The 22,764-nt window shown below is 51.7% G+C and overlaps 1 protein-coding gene across 2 annotated transcripts in view; it reads left to right on the top strand.

Annotated features, from left to right (window-relative positions):
- The window catches only part of SEPTIN12 (septin 12), a 79,178-nt gene that overhangs the window by 25,203 nt on the left and 31,211 nt on the right, over positions 1-22,764 (top strand). Inside the window, exon 4 of one of the 2 annotated variants that reach the window (XM_067551236.1) lies at positions 4,121-5,527. In XM_067551236.1, coding sequence (XP_067407337.1) covers positions 4,121-5,527 — 1,407 coding nt within the window. Of the gene's footprint in view, positions 1-4,120; positions 5,528-22,080; positions 22,117-22,764 lie in introns of those variants that run through there. The other variant, XM_067551237.1, reaches the window with a different exon arrangement.

Here is a 22,764-nt window from a genome sequence, read left to right as displayed (position 1 = left end):
ACTTACAAATATATTGAAAGTGAGTAAAAATTAACAGATAAAATGGTTTTAAAACAAATAGACTTATAGAAAGTAAGTGAACATTTAAAAGGGTAAAACAATAAGAGTTAGTTGAGGTTTTAGCTCTTGATTAAAGTTACAGTGTGTCAGGCTGATGTGCCTTTTGGTAGGAAGGGGGGGTTGTGGCTCCGCTCTTTCATGTATTTCTCAAAAACAAGATTGGGCCAACAACCACGCTCTTCATCGTTTACCCAAGCACCCTGCTCTTTACCTGATTTTTAAGAAGGGGGAATCACCCTCTTCTGCTTGAGAGTGGAATTCAGTGTCATTGTCCATCTGTCCTGTTTTTCCGGTGAGTGCAATGACTGCAAATAACCTCTCCCTAGTAACTATTTTTACAAGTAGTTTACAGGCCTCTTACAGCCCTTCCAAATCTCCAGCATCTCAGCACCTTCAGTGACAAGCTGTTAAATAATCAGGATGTTTTCTCTAGCCCTCCGGCAAGAGAGAATGTTCTTTGGGAAGGGAAGAGACTTACCTGCTAAATGATACTTCAATTTTTACAACACTCAAAGGATTAAACATGAACTGCAGGTTCACTGTGGCAATCGGAGAGGAAGTAAAATGATGTCTCACCTGTGAAAGAGTGAGATAATTTTAGGAAAATAACTGTGTGTGTCTCAACAGCGGAGCAGCCTCGGGGACTCAATAAAAGCATGTGCTTATTATTATTATTATCATTTTGTATTCTAGTAGTACGTAAAGCTCTCAACTAGGATCACACCAATTTTTTGCTAGGCACTGTACAACACACACAATAGAAGACAGTCCCTGCCTCGAAAAAGTTACTGTCTGAAAGACAACACAGATGACCAGATCTAGACAACAAATAGCATTGTTTTTTCAGAATGGAGAACTTCTACGTTTCGTTTGGAACGGGCGGAAAAACCAAATACTAATTTCACAAAAAAGAAATTGTTGCAATTGTTTTCATTCCAAAACAGAATGAAATGGCATGAGTTCAACACTGTTCCTGCAACAAAATTTCAGAATGTTTCCAGTCAAATACTGTGGACATGAAAGTGTTGACAGTTTTAAAATCACAAGGAACTTTTTTCAAAGGTGAGAGAGCAAGTGGGTTTTTATTTTTCCATTTTTTGTTGAGGAAAATGAGAATCGCAAAGAAATCTAAATGTTTTCACAAAACATTCTTTGAAATGCTGCTTTTTTTGTCAGAATTCACTGTCTCTGGAAATATTTCGCTCAGCTCTGGTCACAACATCTCCTGACTTTGCTCTTCATACAGCAACCTCCAGCATCTCCTCTGTCAGCTATCCTAGCCAGATTCCTCTGCCATGGTGCCCCCTCAGTGCCCTACTTCCACTCTACCCACCCTCCAAGAGGGAATAGTAAGCCGTGCCGTGGGAGAAGTACCCCGCCCTTACTGGACCTTGTGTCAGTTACAGTCCAATTGCTCCTGGGAGGAACAGGACATCTTACCCATACCTGCTGAGTTGCTCCCAGACCACACGGCTTTTAGGGACATGACTAGGCAGAGTCCCCATGTGGCTATAGGTCTGTGGCTGTTAGCCCACACCAGCCTTCTTGGGCATCAAGGAGAGAAGGAGATCAAGCAGGGCGTCTTTCGCTGCCACTAGCAATGCGGATCACTTTAATGGCTCACTGGAGAAAACATTCTGGGCCATCACTAAGGAAGTGGTGGGTCTAGTTATGGGGCTCCTCTGTGATGGATGGGCATAGAGCTGAGATCAGTTGTGTAGATATGCCCCTCACGCCCCTTTCCTAGACTTTGCTGAGGAGTCATCTTCCTATCCGGCCATTTGTTAACCTGCTTGTATTTCCTCTTAAATTCGATGCCAAGCTCTTTGGGGCAAGGATTGTCTCTTACTATGTATTTGTAGGGTGCCTAGCATAAATGGGTCTCCAGTACTGACTGGGGCCTGTGGTGCCACTGTCATACAAACAATATTTCTGCTGGAATGATCTGCAAAGTTATTTAACATATTGACCCTGCACTGTCATCTGTAGGTTTCAGAATTAACAGCCCAATAATACGAATGGGGCAGTTAACATCTCTCGAAGCTATTGTTTCAGGCTTTCTACAGACTCAGGCAGACATTGCTGCATTAGTTACATTCAGGTCATCTTTTCAAACTTGTCTTCACATCCATGAGGGTTGGAAACATTTCTTTAAAGGAAAGCTTAGATGTGGGGGAAGGGGAAAATTCTGTGGAGTTGCAGAATCCAGAGCGTCTTGCTGAGGTGTGTCTTTCTGTGTGTTTGTAACAGCACCTAGAACAACAGGAGCTGATTCTGACTGGGGCAGCTGCATATTTCCATAAGAGAAATATAAATAATATTCCATACTGCAGTGTTCAAACCTACCCAGTTCCCTGTTGTCGATTGCTTCTCCTGAAAACATTTACCATGTGCCATGGACTGTATTCCTGCTTGGTGGAAATTCACTGGTGCTGGCAAAAGAAGGGAGAGAATCTGGCCCGTTGTGGCTGTGGTGTTTGCGTATTTGTTGGCTTACTCATGCTCTTCTTCGAGACAGACCAGGCCAACCTCCCCGCCCCCCGAAACACAAGCACCTCAGAACTTTGTGGCATTCTCGCACCAGCCTGTCTCTTTCACGCTCAAGCAGTGGAAGTACCTTCCAGCTGAGAGCGTCCCGGCTTCCTCCGTCTCAGCCCCTCGGGAACATGTCCTGCCAGACCTTGAGGGGTAACTTTGCTGTATGGAGATCTTTGTCCTCTTCAGCCATTATTTAGGCAGAGCGATCACTGCCTCCTGCCTCAGACAGCTGCAGCCCGCCCCCCACCAGCTCCTCCTCCAGCTGGGACTTCAACCAGCCCAGCAGTGAGGGCCTCACATTTCACAAGCTGTCAATGGTGGTGACTGATGGCTGGAGCAACCTCAGGTCCCCTACAGGACCCTGGCATCAGCCTGTCTGGGGCTCCAGACCCCGCCTCTCTCAGCAGGGGGGGCTGTAAGGAAAGGGGTAGGAGCGCTGGCTGTTGGGGAGCTCTTGGATACCCTGGACCCAGCCTCTCCCAGCAGGGGGGGCTGTAGGGCATGTGCCAGCAGCCACGGAACTGGAGGCAAATCCAGCCCTGAACTGCCTTTGCAATATGTGATTTGGGCCGGGTGACTGTGCGAGGGCAGGCGATGCCCTGCATTCTCCATGCAGTGGCCCACACGTTGAAGCAAAGGTGCGGGAAGTGGGGGCCCGCAGATCCGATTACCCAGGATGCCCCAGGCAGGATCCTTTACATGTGCTGTGAATAAAGCGGTTAGTGTGCTGCCCCCGAGGGAAGTGTTTGAAGCGAGTGACATTGATACGATGCAGCAAAGAGATAAAACACCGAAAACAGTTAGATGTGGGAGATTATCGACCTCAGGAGGGGAGCCAAGAGCACGGCTCCGGTTTCTCATTAGGGATCTGCTAACAAAAACCTCTGTTCCATGCAGGCTGCAAAGGGGGAACCCGGCCGACTGTCTGTCTCCCGTGCCCTGGCCTAGCCCCTTCCACCCCACTCAATGCGCAGCTGGGGAGAGCTTTGGGGGGCAGGGCTTGCTGGGCGGAGACTACTGGGCTTGGGAGAGGGTTTGAAAGGCAGCGCAGGGAAAGGCACCATGTAGCTAGCGAGGATGCTGGGAGAGAGAGATTTACCAGAATGGGGGTCATGCCAAGCTTCCCCCTGTTTGGGTCCATGTGGGTTTCAGACTCTCTGCTTTCCACACTGGATCTGGGCTTTGAATCTACCATATTTCCCCAGGCGAGGTTCCTGTGCTTCCGGCTCTCGTTGTAACGCGGAGATGGGCTCTCACCTGATCTGAATCCCGAGGCCCCCAAAGTTCAGGGGAGGGTTTGGGCCCCAGAGGAGGCGTCTGGGCCCTTCACTGCAATTTTTTTGCACAGCTCTAGATCCTGCGAAAGGAGGGCCCGTGGGTGGGCTGCCTGGCCGTCGTCAGGGGCAGGTGTCAGCCCATGAGGAGGGTTCCTTTGAGAGCCCCGTGCTGGGTTTGCCCGGTGCAGTGCGCATGGGGGGTGCCTGCTCTAACTCTCCCACCCCTCTTCTCTCTCTCCCGGCAGCACTGAAGAGGTCATTCGAGATGGAGGATGCTGAAGAAGTTCCGCCTTCCTCCCCGTTTGACCCCAGCCCCCCGGCAGCCACCCTGGCCATGGGCAACCTGGAGAGCAGCCGGCTGGCCAGCGCCCTGCAGCCCACCTATCAATCACACAGCAGCCTCAGTTCGAGCTCCAGCCCTGCCCACAGCCCTGTGCTGAAGACCAGGATCAGCAGCAGCCTCTCCTTCAACAGAGGCACCGTCCAGCTGGCCAAGGCCAACGGTGCCGTGGGCGCCAACCTAACCCGCGTCGCCTCTTTCCAGGCCAGGCTCGATCCCAACGGCTCCTCCTCCTCCTTGGGCCCGGGCAGCGAGAGCCTCCACAGCTCCTCCTCCAGCCTGGAGTGTCCGCCGCCCCCCGGTGTGCCCCAGAGCGCTGCCAGGCAGCCGGAGCCTCGGGGGCTCAGGACCGCCCTGGGCACCAGCCCGGCACTGAAGAAATTCTCTTCCCATGGGAGCGTCTTCCATTCTGAGGTGGAGCGGCCCGGCCGGCTGGTCTCCAAGGCCAGCGTAAACCACGGCTCGATGCCCTCTCTGGACCTGCACATTGCCGAAGATCAGGGCCCCCCTATCCCACTTGGCCCTGCCCCGGCTTTTCAGTCAGCTGCAGCCTGGAGCTCGGGCAGCCAGAATTGTGCCCTGCTCCAAGGAGAGAACAGCAGGCCCATCAGCAGGGAGCCTTCCTTCTCTTCTTCCTCCTCCTTCTCTTCCTCTTCCTCCTCCTCCCCGCTCGCTGATGCAGCCCAGCGGCCCACGCCTAGCCCCGCTCCTCCACCCTCCAGGCAGCCAACGAAGCTGCAGAAATTCCCCATCAGCCTGGATGGTTTGGTGGGGAAGCCTCTGAATGACTCAGATCCAGCACCGAATGCTGAGTCTGCGTCCAGACCACCGCCAAGGACACAGCTCAAGGTCAGCCTCAGCACCAGCCCCAGCCTGTCCCGGCAACCCCCGTGGACGGCCAAGGAGGATGCAGCCGCAGCCGTTGTGAGTGGTGTCTCCACAGCACCCGCTCCAGGGAGGTTCCCAGGTACCCAGGTCAATGAGAGCCCTGGGCCACCGTCTCTATACCCTGCTCAAGCTGTTCCCTTCAGGCTCATGTTTCAGCCTCAGACAGTGCAAGTGACTTCTCAACCCTCCTTCCTTGGGGGCCCAATGCTGATTCCACCACAGTGGGCCCCAGCAGCGCCCAACCCAAGGGAACATGTCAGACCCATGATTGAAAGAGTCAACTCCTCCAGCCTCGAGATCTCAGGCCTCCAGGGTCCTGCTCCCAGCTTCTACCCAGGGGACGCTCCCTACGTGGGCCTGACAGTGTCTCCAGGTGTCTCTTCTCTGAGCGAGGAGATGCACGGCCAAGAGAAGACACAGGAAGGTAGGACTTCTCTCTCTCTCTCTCTCTCTCTCTCTCTCGTCTCACTGGCTGTATTCTACCCAACACATCTTGAGGTCAATGAGAGCTGAGCATGAGCTTCCAGGGCCTAGAATTGGCCTGTTTGTTCAAGGCTGCCCTGTCAGATGTCTCTTCTCCTTGCTCTGGAGGTGTTGGTAAAAGACTCTGACATGGCATGAGCTGGGATCCGAAGCTGGCATGCTCCCTCTGTGACGATGCCAGGTTCGCCAGTCTCAAACAGTGTTCCCTCTCTTTCCCTGCTATCCTGCTATCTCCAGCTGTTGGGAGCCTCCATGCTCGGAGTTAGTTAGCAGGCACGAGATGGGCCTCAGCCAAGGAATGAGATGTTGCCTAGGTATTTTCCGTTCTGGTGCTAATGTGCTTTCCGAGCCAGTCCTCTCTTCCCTGGATCAGCTGTTCCTCTCGCTTTGGGGGGCCAGTTCCATCTCGTTTCACACTGCTCAAGTCTCTGGTAGATGTGGGGCCAGATGAAGGGGCGCTGAGGGGGTTAAACATGGATGAGTGGGGAGTCTGAATGGGTGTAATTTATAGTCACATTCTGGGATGCAATCCAGGCCAGTGAGAGGCTGTGTTGCCCCTATACTGCATCCTGGGGACCGCACAAAGCCTTGCTGTGGTAGCTTCCACATGGGCTGTTTACAAACAGCCAGCCAGAATGCAAGTCACGCCCTGAATGTCTGTGCATGGCTGCGGCTTGACAACTACATGCCAGTCACATGCTGGCATCCGCCAGCCTTGGTTACCACATGCAGGGTGACCCCAACACACTCCCAATCCTGGAGCTCTCCCCCAAAATGTGTATTCTGTACTGCACTGTGCAGCCCTTTCCTGGACAGGTCAAATAACAAAGACCCGTTTTCCCTATAAAGGAACGATATAGAACAACTTGCCACCTTAAATGGAGTTAGCCACACAGGTCACAACACTGAATTAATTTTGATTAAAGGACAAAGAAACAGTTTATTTAACTACAGAGAGAGAGATTTCAAGCGAGTACAAGTAGTAAAGCATTAACATTAGAAATGGTTACAAGAAAAATAATGATAAAACACTTTCTAAACTTAACAAACTAGACTTGGTTTAAGGTGAAGTTCTTTCCCCAGGTTCCCAGTATCATTGCTGACCAATTTTCAGGTCAGGATCTGCCTCCAGAGTCCATAGGCTGTTTCTTTTGTCGTCTTAGGTGGAAAAGAGAGAAATGGCCAGGGAGAGAGAACTTGGGGTGTTTTTGCCCCTCACTGTTATAGTTCAGCCACCCTTTGAAATGCATTTCCCTCAGAGTGACCCGTAGATAAAGTTCTTTCCAACTGAGAGCAAGGAGACATGGAGTCTGTGTGGGGAGAGGTTTGCCAAATTGTTTTTGAAGATACAGATCGGTTTGTTCCTTGGCAAAGAATGACCACTTGATAGATGATTTCCCATCAAAGTTGTCTGGTAAACACACTTCAGTCATAATTTCAGCTTATGGTCATAACTTTCCATACAATGTTGTTATGTACATTTCACCGTGATATTATTGGCCCATGAGTTGTTAGTTTTCACATGATACCTCACAAGGCATATTTTGCACCAAGATTATTACACTAGTGTGTGGGGTGTGAATACAGAGGCATGTTCTCTTGCACATACCCCCTGCAGAACTAGGAGGAGGTGTGGCCTAGAATATGGCCGCACACAATGATGGGTCACAGCCACATTCTGATTGGCCGACTGGGCTTTTCTCCTGTTGTGACAGCTCCAGCACTGCCAGCTGGGTCCTCGTCATGAATCACAAACCCTGTAAGTTGAACGGAGCAGCCGGGGGAGAAACATGGGTGGGGAGGGCCCGGGCTGGGTGTGGGGAGGACAAGGCAACCACAAGACCGTTGTGATTAGAATAAGTGTTGGGGAAAGGGGAGGGGAAAGACCGAGAGCTCCTTTTGGGCTGTGTTGGTCTGGTCTGCCTTGATCTGGTTACAAACATCCCAGCTTGCACCTACCTCTCCTCTGTCCCCCCTTTCCCATCTCTCTGCCCCCTGGTGATGGGCAGGTCTCCTCCTCGTGCCATTTCTGCTGCTAAAAACATGATTGTGATTGCCCCTGCCCAGCGGGGCTGACCTGCCTCCTGCCACTCCTTGGGCTGCAGTGTGCAGAGCTGGCTGTGTCTTGGCTTCCGCTCAGCCAACAGTGGCTGGGGCAGTGGCTGCTGATACGTTTCACAGGAGTCTTTATTGTAACTGTGTCACGCTTACTGAGAAGACAGGTCAGGACACGTGCTTTACCTCTGGGAGAACCAAAGCCAGGGCCATATTTGTAATGGGATGCAAGGAACGTGTACCAAGGCCAGCATCTCCCTCCCTCCCCCCCTTTCCTTGGCACAAGGACAGGGACTAATGCCTTCAGCATTGTTGCCTCATTTTCCTCCTCGACCCAGAGGCTGGAGAAGATGGCAAGTGGCCAAACTGTGCATTGATGTGTTTCACACCTCCCTGAGCAACCGGGAGCAGCTGGTGGGGGTGCGGGGAGCTGGGGCCGATCAGTTCTCATGGCAATAGTCTCCTTCAAACAGATTCCTGAAGGGGGACCCTCAGTGAAGATGGCTCCCTATATCGGCCGGCCATCCATCCGTAGACACCGACCCACTCTGCAGTGCCATTGGCTCAGTAGTCCTGCCCACCTCTTCTGGTGATCCCACTTGCCCAAGGTTTGTACTGCACCTTGCACTGCAAACTTGCAAGCTAGTAAGTTTGCTGGGAAAGCGTTTTGGGGCCCTGTTTGACAGTAAGTATCTATTCTGCAGTTGACAGTCGGAATCTGTCTTTCCATCCTGTAGTGACATATCGATCCATCTAGGTGATCCATCTCAAGGGCTGTCTGACCCCTAGAGTCGGAGTGCCTGCCAGTCACATAAGGTATCCAACACCCCTGAAAGACAGCGCAGTGTTAGTATGAAACCCCTGGGTTTCAATGGAAGTTAGGCACCTAAATACCTTTGAGGATTGGAGCCTAAGTGACTCGCCCAAGGTCACGCAAAGAGTGTGTGGCAGAGCCGGGAACTGAGCTGAGTTCTCCTGAGTCTCTGTTTGGTGCCCACACTGCAAAGACCCCCTTCCTCTCAGCATGGTCCTATTGTCTCCTCTAGACCTGGTGCCCGAGCTGTAAGAGCATAACCCAAGGATACCTCCTGCCCCCCACAGAGAAAGCTTTTAAATGTGCCATCCCTGCAGCCCCGGCGGCTTTCAAGCCAAGACCCCCGTGACGTGTTCCAAGCAAGACCAGCGATGGGAACCAGACTGGGGTTTAAAAGAACTGGCAAAGCACAGCCCACACCCTCTTCACCATTAGGGTCAGAGTTCTCCGTTACCTGTAACCTTCCGCTCCCTTTGCTTATCACTGTTAGTAACACTGCCACTCTCTTATCAGTCCCACTGGAGTGCTCGGCTCTGGCTCTGCTGGGACAAAGTCCTGAGAAAATCAACCCAACAAAAGCCCCGTGGTTCCAAGAAGGGCCCCTGTGTCCCCACTGGAAATGGAGTCTGCCCCCTCCCCTCCCTGTGGGCAGCAGTAATGGACTAGGGGGAATTTAGTACAAGGAAAACATGCTTCTGTGAGAGTGCTGGATTTGCTAAGTGCGAGAAATAGGTGGGTCCAGGAGCTCAGATGCAAGCCTGCATGCCCTGGGAAAGTTCCCTCTAGGAACAAGGTACGGGAGGAATGTGTACAGGCTGAGTCCTGGCTGTTTGCGGGGACAGGCACTGCACACCTCTGAGTCTGAGCTCTCATGGCTACGCCATGGGTCTGAGGAAGAGTCCTGCGGGTATCCCAGCGCACTTCTGTGGGGAAGCTCGTGCTGCTGGTGTCCCAGCTGGCACTGGGGCAGTCCTGTGGGAAGCTCGCGCTGCCAACATCTCAGCCAACACTGGGTATTTGAGATAAATGACTGCTCTGCCCTGATAAGGATTTGTCAGGCGAAGCAGCTGCAATTGCTCAGATAAGATTGGTTTCTGGAATCAGGAACTCAGGGCAGACTGGAGCAGGGAAGACATGGTCAGAAACATTTGCATTTGCATGGAACTTATCCCTGAGCCACTTCAGAGCAATCCACGCGCTCCTCAGCACTGAAGATATGCCACGTAAAGGCAACACTCTTGTCAGAGCCCCGGGGACCGTGGCTGAAGGATCCCGCCTCCCAGATGCAGACACAGCAGCGTGCACTGTGAGCAAGTTTGCAGGGCATCCTGCTCATCCCTTCTGCTGGTTTTCAGCATAACAGACGGTCTTCTAGGGATTCTCGCTGTAAGGCTGAGCCCAGGACGCCCGTCTGGGGCACGATGCTTCAGCCTGTACTCGCGCACGCATAGACATTACTCACCAAGGCATTTACTGAAAGCAACAGGGCTATGTGATGAGCCAGGCTCACACCCGAGCATAAGCAAAGCCGTAGTTTCTGGGGGAACTAGCTGAGGCTGATGAGCGGTCCTGGCTGGTTGCCTTTGTATAAAATCAGTTCTTTAGCCCACACTTTGGAAAGTGAAGATTCAATCACAGACCCCAGTTCCCGCCATTCCCCAGTTTATTTCCTTCTGGACAAATGTTTGGCCCCTGGGAAAAGACCCTGATTCAGCAAGGTGCGTAAGTCATGTGCAGTGCCACTGATTGCAACACTGATTCCTCGCTGACTTTGGCAGACCCGCTCACGGGATTAACGTTAGTGGGCGTTTAAGTGCTTTGCTGAATCACGGGGCCATTGTCCTGCCTTTTTTGTCCTGAAGATTCCACGAAAGCTTTCAGCGCTCACTTGGGGTTCTTTGAACAGTTGATTCAAAGGCAGCAGTTCCCTTCGCCCCTCTGGAGTCTGTGAAACTCTTTAAATAAACTCCTGATAAGAGCCAAGCCCTGATTTTGAAGAAAGGCAAATCTCAGCAGGCTGAACCCTGGAGATAAACAAACCTGGACAATGACATGTGGGCTGCATTGGCTCTACAGCAGAAGACTTAGGCCCATAACTAGGTCCGGTTCAAATTAGAAATAAGCTTGTTCCTCCTTCTCCAGCCTGCCTGCTTACCTTGTATGCCTGTTCCTGCCCGCTCCTATGCCCAGGGATCCCACAGGACTATGCAGAGGGAGAGCCTCCAGGCATGGTAAATGCACATGGCTTCCTCCTCAGTGGATACTTTGGGACTGCCTCTTCCCAATTCCTCTGGGACTGGAACAAACCCTAGTGGTGCCGGCTTTGAGCTGTGGCAGGAACCATAGCCCTTCTTTGCATGCACAGGGAACCTCCATCTGTCTAGCTTAGGTCTTGGTAAACCATCCCCGTTGTATCGAAGCACCAAGATCACTGCGAAAGACATCCAGTGTCCAAAACACCAGTCACTGCCCATTCAACCAAAACCTCTCAGCAACTTCAACCCTGCAGCCCGTATGCCTGGGCATAGTCCATAGCTCCAGTGAGACTGTCACAGTTCAGGGGAACTGCACCTGTGTTCCCCGCCTCTGGTCCCAGAAGGGCACCCGATCTCAGGCTTCCGACCCCACAGCCGTTACCTCTCTTGGGCTTCTCTCCCTTCTGAGCAGGGTATTTCCAGGCCAAACAGGCCCCAGCCTTTACTGTATTGTTCCCACGGAGGCAGGCTGCCCACGCAGGCCTGCTTGCTGTCTCTTCAGAGAGGGCTTAGCAGCGTGATTGCCCACATTTTGCCACGTCGCTCCTTCTAAGCAAGACTATGTTATTCTTCAGGTGAAAAGCATTGAAAAGAAAACATATTTAAAACAATAAAAGAACCTACATGCATGCTGAGCAGAGATCGCCCCATTCAAGGGTTTCCTGGTGGGTTCAAGTTCATCGCAACTTCAGCTTAAAACAAGCACACAGTCTTACGGAGCCTCAGCAGGCCCAGTCCTTCAAACCTTTCCCTAAAGATTGAGGTCCTCCCTGGACCAGGAGTCTTGCCCTTTGCTGGATCAGGAAGAAGGCCTTCAGCCAGATTAAAACCAGGCAGTTTATCCAAAAATCCTTTCTTTGTCTGTTGGTCCCTGGAGAATCCAGTTTGAATTAGTAGATGTGCACCTCTCCGGGGGATGGCTTCAAAAGGGCTGATTACGTTGGCATCCTTCTTCTCATAGAGGAGTCACATGCAATTCCACAGTAACACCTACACAATTGCATTTTTAACACAGTGGACTCTGAGGGCATTAAAACGAATTCAGTAAGGTTTAACTTAATTCAGTAAAGTTTATCTGAATTCCATAAGTTTTGTCCAAGATATCGCTGGGTACCGTCAGTCTGTTGCTCCCATGCGTTCGGGTTTGCCAGATCAGTCCCATGCCAGATATTGTATTTTAACTGGGTATCCACTGCTGATTGGTCCCTCTGAGCTGAGAGGCCAAGGACTAAATGGGCCATAGAGAGGCCATTCCCCTCCCACTGGTCTTTCTGCCAGAATTGCTGTGACAGTGGAGGAAGCTTGTACTGTTGCTGTCTATGTAGCACCTGTCCTGTGGGTAGACTCCAGTCTCCTGAGGCTTTTAGTGCAACTCCTTTCACCAGCACTAAATTCACACACATACACACACGCACACACACACACACACAAAAAGTGTGCGCTGATGAAGAGGGAGCAATGGGGGAGATCCCGGCTTCCCAAAGGTGGGATTGAGATAGAAACCTCACAAAAGAGGAGGGGTGCCCCTGAGGCTAGCAAGGCTGTTAGGACAGAGCAGCCTCTCTGCTGGCATTTCAAGAGTTCTCCTCAGAAAATGTAGAGCACCAGAGGAAATTAAAAAGACAGCCATGCTCCAAGCTCAAAGCAAGGTTGGGTTTGAGGTTTAACACCCAGACAGAAAAGACACATTTTAAAACAGACTTGTTGCAGTGAGGCAGAGTGGCCTCCTTCCAGGCTCGAGAGCGAGGGACCACTACACTATCCCCAGTTGGAGGAGCCAAATCCACCCCACCCCCTTCGCCAGAAGCACCAGGACAGGACGGGAAGTATAAAAGGAGAACGCTGGAGCTCAGTTGGTGCTGGACCACTGGAGGGAGCCGGCATCTCTTCTAGTGTGCAGGATCCCGGACCAGCCCCCGAGTAAAGCAGTGCGCTGCTGATGGCAGAAACGGAAGGCCCAGGAGAGGATGCTGCCCAAGGTGTTGACGTACCACCGGGCTCAGTGTCAACAAAACACCACCCGAGTAGGGTTAGACGTAGCCTAGAGGAAACAGACCTTGGTCTGGTCGTGCTGTGAGGCAGCGTATTTCAGTAGTTTCCCTGCTGACCCCAGGGCGGGACCAACCTGCCGTGTTAGAGCCCTGAGTGGGGTATGGTGGGCCCGGGTCACCCTATCCCCTGCCCCAAGCTCCATGTCTAGGGTTGGCAGCCCACTCACTCGAGGCCAGAGCGTCTCATCATAGAGACTGTTAATTACTGTCTGCCCCAGCCAGGAGCCATGGGCTAAAGACTGTTTGTGCTCTGCCCCGCCCAGAGGGCCAGAGCTGCCTGCTTGTGGTGAGGTGGAGTGGCCTCCCTGCCTACCACTTGAGAGTGAGGGACCACTACATTTGTGGAGCCTCAATAGAGACTTTTTAAACTCTTTGGGCTGTAGACAAGTGCTGCTTTAGTTAGGGTGAGAAGTGGAACACATACACACCTTCAGGCACGAGAGGGGGAAAAGGCCCACGTGGCTGTAATTTCCCAGTCACAGCGAGTTTTTGGGGAGGCTGAGATGTTTTGTGGGGATTTCAGTGTGAAGTAGGAGTACATGCCAGGTACATGGAATTGTCCAGCATAATATATTATACATGGTTAGCTCAACAACAGCTTGTTTTAAACATGTTAACCTTGCCCTGGTGTGTAGAGCTGGATGAATAATCATAGACATATAGGGCTGGAAGGGATCTCAGGAAGTCATCAAGTCCAGCCCCCTGCACTAAGGCAGCACTGAGTAAACCTAGACCAACCATCACTGTCCAACCTGTATTTGAAAACCTCCAGCGACTGGGATTCACAGCCTCCCTTGGAAGCCTAATCCAGAATTTAACAACCCTGATCATTAGGAAGTTTTTCCAAATATCTAACCTAAATCTCCCTTGCAAGAAGCCCATTACCTCTTGTCCTAGCTTCAGTGGACACCGAGAACAATTGATCACCATCCTCTTTATAACAGCCCTTAACATATTTGAAGACTCCTATCAGGTCCTCCCCGAGTTGTCTTTTCTCAGGACTAAAAGGATTTTTTTAGCTTGCTGGCATTTAATTTTTGGCAAATCAAAAAACATTTAGTTTTTTGACCCAAAATGAAACATTTAGTTAGTTCAAGCCAAAAGATGTTTTGTTTCTATTTTGAGCACTTAAAAGAGGTTTTGATTTATTGTTGAATAAAATTAAAGGAAATTTCAAAATGAAAAGTCATTTTGAACCAAAAAACTGAAATGTTTAGTTTTGAAACTGTCAAAATGAAATGGTTCTTTTTTTTTTTAATTCTTTTAGGTTTTGGTTTTGGTTTTTTTGTGTTTTTTTGGCTGAAACTATTTGGCGAAAACATGAATTTCAAAATGTTTTGGTGTCACTGAATCTGGTTTTTTTTTTTTTTTGCCAAAAAGAGATTTGTTCTTTGGCCCAGCTGTCTGGGAATGTGTGGGGCTGGAAGTGTGTCCACTCTGCTTGATCAAGGTGTGGGATTTCCTGCCCTGGTGACCATTGTCCTTTGTGATGGCTGATTGACATACCCATTGCTGCTAATGTGTCTCAGGGATGCTGTTGGTTTTCTTTGATCAACTGTCGATGAATCACAATTTCCTTCTGTCCTCCGGCCAGGGAACACTGGCATTGTAAGCTCCTTACCCTTCCTTTCCAAGGTGCCTCAAACCTAACCCAGAGGGACCTCCTCTACAAGAAAGAGGATAGTGTGGTGTCCATGGCCCATCCCACCCTTAGCCTCTTTGCTGAGGCTATCCATGAGGGGCCCAAATAGTGACAGTGATGATGGTTTTTGTCATGTGGACACTTGTCTGCTGAGAAATGGAAGGAGGCAAACAAGCTCATGTCATACAGGCCACCAAACCGCCACCAGATGGTAGCAACTGTCCATGACTATTCCACTGGCTACCATGTCAAGCTAGCATACTAGACGAGAGAGGCTCTGCAGCCCAGTCTGAGCCCTGGCCACTCACATATCCTGGGCCTTTCAGTTCCCCTGAGACATCTGAAGGAATTTGGTTTCCCAGCATCCAAGGTCTAGGCACTAGAAAGCTCCCCAGCATGCAGGCTTGGGCCTGCTCATCTACCCAGGAAGCTAACACACTAAGCAACAGCGCAACAGATTACATTTCACTTCCAGATTTTGCCCACGATGATCCTGGGGCTCAAGCAGCAGCAGGGGAGGAGAATAAGTAGCGCAGGGCTGGAATTTCCCCTCCCATCTTGGGGAAACATCCTGTTGGCCAAAGCCTCCATTATACCCAGTTGCCATAAAAGCCCTAAGTGCTGGGCTCGGAGCTCATGAGCGGTCCGAGGCAGAGGACAATGCCTACTTCTGCAGTGAGGTAGGAGTCATGCTGAGCAGGGAGGACAGGGGTCATGTTCTTGGAGGGAGGCTATAAGAAGATGAGGATGGGACCAAAGGGATATTTATATGTCGTGTCTTGGATCTCCAGTACTGATTCCAACCTCTGATCTTCCATCTATCCCCACTGACAGCAGGGACTGGAAGTGGGTTGCTGATAGGTTGCATCCCATTAAGCTGAAGTTTCTCCTGGCCCTCTGAGGTAGCTATCCTCTTGGAAGGGTGGAAATCTCAGGGCAAGCAATGGGACAGTATAGCAGCATGCTATTTGACTCCCATGAGCTTTCTCATGCTCCTGCCAGGCCAGCGTGGCTTCAAGAGTTGGATTTTTTTATGGCAGTTTTCACTTCTGCTTCTGCCTCCATCCAGCACTTCAAAGAGCAGAGTTGCTCAATTGTGAAAAGGGGTGGGGTGGGGTGGGGGGTGAGCTAAAAGCTTTATCAAACCTCTCAAGAGTTCTTGGTTTCTCCCACCGCATGCAGAGAACCGTTGCTCTAATGTCTCTGTATGATTCCAGTGTGTGGGCCCTCAGCTAAATTCCCCTTCGTTGTCTCTGCACTACCAAAACATCTTCTTCTCGTGCCAAAATGCTGAACCCTTCACTGTTTTCCTTCTAAACATATGGGAGTTGTCAACGACTTTCCCCGGCTCGGGTTACAACACCGGGAAAGGCCCAAATATTCCTGGGCTGATGAGAGTGGCTTTGTCCGGATACTCAAGTGCAGAAATGGCATCAACACAAACTGATGCCGTGGTGTTCAAAGCAGCGTGACAATAGCCTAGAACAGATGGGCAGGCATGGCACAGTCCCTGCCCCAGTGTGAGTGGAGGATAGGGGGAGGTGGCTGGTGCTAGATTTATCACAGATCACGCCCTGCGATCTGTAATAGAGTGGTGTGTGAAGGGACCCCTCCTCTCAGTTTACTTAGGCTTGAATGAAACAGTTTAAGAATTCATTTTCTTCCTGCTCCTTAGAGGCACCGAGGAGGAAGTGGACCCTCAGAAGAGAAGTGTACTTTTTTTTTCAGGGTTGCCAACCATCTGTAAATTTACTGATAGTCAGTAAAAAAATGTACAATTTTAACAGTGTCAGGAAATCTATAAATAAATGAAAATGTCCGTAAAATTGGGTAGAAATAAAACATACTGTATTTTGACATTGATTGTCATAGTTTGGAATCACTTCTTGTATCATAAAACTACACTGATCATGACTTTATCAATTTCGTGTTCTCTATTATTGCACATGCCCAAAGAACCCGATTGATCAATTAACTGCAAGTAAAACAATTGCATAATTCCAAATTCCTGTGTACAGAATACTGCGAGCAAGTACACACTTTTGTGGCATTGTTGTATTGTTTATGGTATTTTTAGTGATGTCAGTAAAAAGCTTACTGTGTCAGTAAAAAAAATCAACTTCAGATCTTCATGTCAGTAAAAACTAAAATGCAAGGTTGGCAACCCTAAATCTTAGCTACTTTAGAATTTCTTTTCTTCTGTCTCGTCCTTGCCTCTCTGCTCCCCCTTTTGTCTTCTTGCCTTCCACTGGGCTCACTTATGGATCTGGGCAAACCCTTCTGAAAACACTGGGCTGCTGCCTCCTGGGTTCTGTACCAGGCCATATGGGGTGGCTGGATTCTGTGCCAGGCTGCATGGGAAGCTTGGCAACTGTACCAGGCAGTGCAGGGTGGCTGAATTCTGATGTACAGATCCTATATAAATCATGTGCAAAGCCTCTCACCTTTTCAGAGCGGTTTACAAACATCAAATGATAATACAATGAGAAGAAAAGAGACTTCTGTTAATTGGAAAGCAGCTTAATTGCTGTGATCATATTTTGCACCTTCCAGCTGAGCATCTCAACTGTTGTTGTTGTTTATTAGTAGTCTTGCAGTAGCACCTTGCCTGTCCTGGACCAGGACCCCATTGTCCTAGGTGCTGTACAAACAGTCCCTCGCCCCAAGACCTTACAATCTAAGACGTGAGACAACAGATAGACACAGTCGGGGGAGCACAAGGAGACAATGAGACAACACTGGTCAGCATGACAGGCAGCGGTATTGGTGCATAAGCATTGTCCAGTTTTGTGTTGGCGTCGTGGCGAAGGAGAGTTTTAAGAAGGGATTTGCAGGAGGACAGAGGGAGCTCTGTGGATGCTTACGGGGAGCTCCTCAATGTGCTGCATGGAGCAGTCAGGCCGCATGGTGTCTATGGGGAAGGAGTCTTCTCATTTGACAGAGAATGAATCTAAGGGGCCGATTGGCAGAGGAGCTGAGTCCCTGCAGCATATATTGACTTTAATTGGTGCTCTGGATGCCTTGCACTTTGTCAGGCCCTTGGTGAAGATCACCCAAAGTGATCCAGCTCTCCTGGCTCCCTGTCTTGTGCTCTGACCATTAGACTATGCTTCCTTATGTTGCTAGGACACCAGATACGGAGCAGCGATAAGGCTGGCTAGGCTAAGCACCCAATTGTTTCCCCATCAGCTTAGGGCTTCCATAGATCACATGCTGATTAAACCTTGGTCAGTAATTAAATCATTGTAAGAGAACATAGACCTGGGATTACTCACCTCCTGCTTGGAAAATAAAACAGCTCAAATTAGTCCCTGAATGGGCTTGTCCACAGGGAACCATTATTTTGTGACATTATCTCTTAATGAGCAACTTTTTAATGGATTTGCATGTGTTCCACAGCTGTTACTCCTCAGTCATTGTGCTTGTAATAATCAGTCGGGGGTTTGTTTTCCATGCAGTGACTCTCAGAGCCAGCAGGAGAGTGAGTGGAGAGGTCAGCTATGGTGGAATAATTAACCATGTGTTTCGAGCTGGGCTGGGCAGAAGCAGAAGCAGGAGCACGTAGGTGGGACTAGCTACAAGGAGGGAAAGAGAGTAGCTGGTGATAAATGGGGAGGCAGGGCCCAATCTTACACCCCCAAAAGCCAGCAGGAGTTCTTCCGCTGTTTTCAACGGCAACAGGATTTGCCTCGGAGCCGCTTCACAACTTACGAAGCAAGATGCTCAGTGCTTCCCAGCCGCATAGGGACTGACGTAGGCACCAAGCCGGAGTGCCGTTCTGCCTCCTGCCCAGGCAAAGGGCAGGATTTCCCAAAGAGCTCAGCACCCCATGTGTCCCCATAGGGCCGCGCCCCCTTGAAAATCTGGCCAGCAGCATTGGAGCTGCCAGGTACTCAGCACTTGTGGAAAGCTGGCCTTTATGCAGATGCCTGAATGGGAGTGTGCTGAGCCCTTGAAAACTTGGCCGTGGGGAGCGCAGCTCAGCGTGACTAGGTCAGAGGGCTGAGCACCTGAGTGCCTCACTCATGGCAAAGCAGCCATTGCCCTCTCCAAACTGCCTGTGCGCCATCTGCCCTGGGCACCTCAACTCCCCTCGCTTCAGTTCCTAGGGGCTTTACCGGGAGAGCTAACTAACCTCCCAGCAGCAGGGGGACAGTCTGGGACTGCGGCTGTGATCAGCTCTGGCGTCCCATGTTCCCCTCTCAGCCGCGGCTGCCACTTGCCCCAACCTGGCAACTCGCCCATCAGTTTGCTTAAAACACCCAGCGGGGCGGGGACAACGGAAAACATGCAGCACCAGACTCAGCCCCATGGCCACCTTCGTTCTGAGCCCCATGGCCGTTGCTTGCTCTCTCAAGAAGGCCTGGCCGGAGCTCCGCTGCTCCAGAAGGGTCACACCACAGACAACTGGGACGAGAACAGTCCATCTGTTCTCCAACACGTGCCCTCCTACAAACCAGCTCTCCTCTCCTCTCCTCCATGGCTCAGCCTTCCCCACAGGCCCTGCCGCAGGAAGGGGATGAGCCATATCGGGTACAGGCGCTGCCTCATGTGCCCGTGGCTTCCCACCTGTCACACCGACAACAGGGACACTCTTCTCCATTTCGAGACTGCCATATGATTGGCCAAGGAGCCTCCCAGCCAGTCCTGGGATTTCTTTTCCCAAGCGACCTGTTTTCAGGAGGATCGAGAAAGCCTTTTAGCAAGAAGTCACATGCCAGAACTCCTGGGTTCCATTCCCAGCTCCACCGCTGACATTGGACCAGTCACAAACCTTTCTGGGGACCTCCGTTTTGTGGAGCTCTGCACTTCTGAAAATCAGGCTCACGGTGTCTCAGTTCAAACAGCCAGTCAGTGGCCTCTCTTGAAAATGTTGGGCTTAATTGCTCCGTGCCTCGGTTTCCCCAGCTGTAAAATGGGGATGACAGGAGGCTCACATGGGAGCTGGGGGATTAATCAATTAATGCACATCAAAAGATCTGAGTGTGACCGCCAGAACGCTCTGGGCTTTCCCCCTCCCTACCATCCCTGAGCCACAACCTCCTTCCCCCGTCCTCCTCAGCCAGGAATCCTCAGGAAGTGTCACACCCCTTGCTTGGTAGAGTTATAGGCATAGAGTTCAAGGCCATCATCTAGTCTGAGCTGTGTATCACAGGCCTCTAGCCCTCCCCCAGCACCCACACACCATGCCCAGCCAGCAGACTTAGCCCAAAATATTCCAGCCCGCAGGAGACTGAACTGTTATGTTTGAATAACACTTTGGAGGGGTGACAGATGCTAATGTGGGCCCGTAGGGAATGGGGTGGTCTGGGTGGCCAGTCCGGCAAGGAGGAGAGTGACTGGTGGAGTTTGTCTCCTACACATACTCCAAGAAGGCTTGCGGGCTCTCATCCCAGCACAGAGTGGTCCCTATGGGCCAGGCTCGAAAGCTGCTGGTTGGGTAAGATGGGGAAGGCCAGGGCCTCATTTCCCCTCCCATCCTAGGAGCGGTGGAGGAATGTAATAATGTCGCTCACCAGCGCAACATCCCCTCTGGCTAGTTCCCTTCTCACGTGGGATCGGCAGGAGGGTATTTCTGTGCTGGGATATACCTGACCAGAGGAAGCTGGGTTGGAGCATTTAGAGCCATGAATAGCGTTGAATGGGAACAGGGATGCTGGGTGAGTGAGTCAGAGGCCTGAAATGAAGAACGAGACACACCTGTGCCAACCACAAACATACACAGCCTCCGGCTCCTTCCATCGCCTGAGACCTTGCCCTAAAACACCTCCATACGCCAGCTTCAGAGCCCAGCACCCAGTTACCAGGGGTGATCCTGAATGGGCACCTTTCCCCCACTAGGGGAGCTGGATGAGTCGGAGACGATCCACCCCACCCCACCCCACCCCAAGGGTGATCTCCCTTGGAGGGGTAATGTGCCAGCATCGCACGTCACCTTTAGACCTGTGTCGTTCCATTGTCTGCAATGGAGTCACTCCTGAATTGCCCCAGTTTGAGAAGAGAATCTCTAGAAACTCAGAAGCTGCTTCCTCTCAGGTTTCTGCCATTGACCATTGGTAGAGACGGTACGGACTAAGTGGCTAGTCTGAGCTGATATGGTAATTGCTACATTCCTGTGTATGGGCCTCACCCCATGGGTTGGGACCCAAAACTGGGTCACCACTTTCCAAGGGTGGCGTGGCAGCTCCCCTGGCTCCTGCCCCACGGTGCTGGCTGGACTCGCCTCCCTGCTCCAGGCACTGCAGCCTCTGGGGTCCCAGCCCCACTCAGGTTTGGCCCAACCATCATGATGATGGGTGTCCATGTAGGCCAGATTTGAGTGAGTGGCACTGCCATCCCATGAGCCCAGGTCACAACCACACTCACACAGATTTGGCCTAGTTGGGGGGGGCAGGGCCAAACCTGAGCAGCACTGCAACCCCGGAGGTTGCAATGCATGGAGAGGAAAGCCAAGCCCAGCCAGCCCCACAGCACAGGAGCTGCCACTTCGGGGAAGTGTTGGGCAGGACCTAAACCCCCACGGGGGCAGGACCCTACCAAAACCACACCAGGGCCTCTACACCCAGACTATTTACTGGGTTGTGACAGGCCATAAACATTTACAAGTGGATCCTGAGCCCAGAATAGTGAGAACCATGGCTCTAGAAAACCGAGCAAAGAGGTGAATGTAAAGATTTCAGGTTGTCTCAAGTTGGGCACCCAAGATCAGTGGCCACATCCGACTTGCCTACGGTCACAAAGCAAGTGGCTGGGCTGAAATCCCATGTCTCCTACCTTCCAGCCCTGTATTAGCGTGTTATTAACCACTAAGCCGTGCTACCCCCAGTAGGCTTAGCCACTCCTTTTGTCAGGGAGAGGCTGGGCAGGTGGCCAAATGTTTCCCCTTTCTAAACAGATTGGAATAGAAAGACACCGACCAGCTTGAGAGAGAATTGCTGTTTACTCGGCCCTCGTTCAGATAAAGGGGCTTGCCAGAGCACGTCCTGCTGGCGTAGCAGCCCTCCGATACCTGCAATCAATACTCAGCCAATATGTGCTCGACATGGCGACGGAACTGCAAGTAGGGTGCCAGATTCCTGATGCCAACATGGCATCACGCGCCCACCAAAATGCACTCACCCCATGGCCAGAAGCAAGAACCACTGACAGTGACACAGTTACATGAAGCTGATCTTTACCCTGCTCACAGTCCCTTTGCAGCTAGCGGCCCCGGACATTTGAAACCTGAAATGGAAACAAAATAGAGGCATGACTACACTGGCAGGGAAAGGGAAGGTGGATATTTCACACACCCGCCACACGCCCCCTGCTTTTCATTATCCCATAGCTGCAGGACTCCTGCATTTTTCCTTCTCAGCCAACCCCACAAGTTTTTTAATGCCTTTGCCCTTCCCCTGAGCGTGGTTATGTCACCTTACAGCACAGGTATGCAGCCTGGGTACTGGAGGGAGGGAGGGAGAGAGAGAGGCGGTCCGGTGGCATTTGCCATACAAAGCATTGCACGTGGGACTGTTGTGCTCTCGGTTGGCGGTATCCCTTTAAGAGCGGCCGGTGTGACTTTACTGCATCTTAGCAACCCTTGCATCACCTGGGCTCTGGGCCCACCCCCGCCCCATCTCCAGCCTCCCTGAGTTCAGTTAGCACCAGCTGGGCCCGGGGTTCCATGGCTGTTTGGGCAAAGACGTGGTGCCACGCCTGGCTTGTGACCACAACGTAAGAGAGTGGGTGGGAGAGCAGCTCCGTGTCCTGGGAGTGAGCGTGGGGCAGAGGGGTCCTGGGGGGGAGAGGGGCAGGGACACCCGCCCCCAGGCTGGGGACAGAGAGGGGTGAGAGAGGGCATGGGCACCCCTCCCAGCTGGGGGCAGAGGGATATGGGGGAGAAAGAGGGCACGGGCACCTCTCCCAGCTGGGGGCGGAGGGGGCCTACAGGAGGGGGGGCACGCTGAGGGATGATCTGCCCCTGGTGTGATTACGAGGGGCTCCCTGGGGATTAGAAACAGGTTGCCCCTCCCAAGGGTGGTGAAGGGGCCTTGGGGGATCCAGCCCGGAGATCACCCGCCCACTCACCTGCAGGGATCCCCATTGCGGCTGCAGGTGTTTGGAGCCGGCCTCGCCCCACTTCCCAGTCATTCCGTTTGCACAGCCGTCAGTGATTAGCGCATCTCTGGGACTGAGCGAGTGGGGGGGACAACCCTTCCCATCCCCACACCTGCCTCCTCTAAGGTCACAGCCCAGAAGTTGACTCCCCTTCCCTGCTGGTGGCTTGGGGTGTCTCACTGCAGCGGAGGAGTCGTGTCCCGCACCCATGACTCCAGCAGACCTAAGGAGCTAATCAAGCCCCTTACTAGGGATGGTGCGTTC

The sequence above is a fragment of the Emydura macquarii genome, unplaced genomic scaffold (assembly GCF_026122565.2).
Source record: "Emydura macquarii macquarii isolate MOO-44397 ecotype Brisbane River unplaced genomic scaffold, CSIRO-AGI_Emac_v2 contig_1348, whole genome shotgun sequence".
Classification (NCBI taxonomy): domain Eukaryota; kingdom Metazoa; phylum Chordata; order Testudines; family Chelidae; genus Emydura; species Emydura macquarii.
The sequence above is the reverse complement of the archived record's forward strand: the minus strand, read 5'-3'. Positions and strand labels throughout refer to the sequence as shown.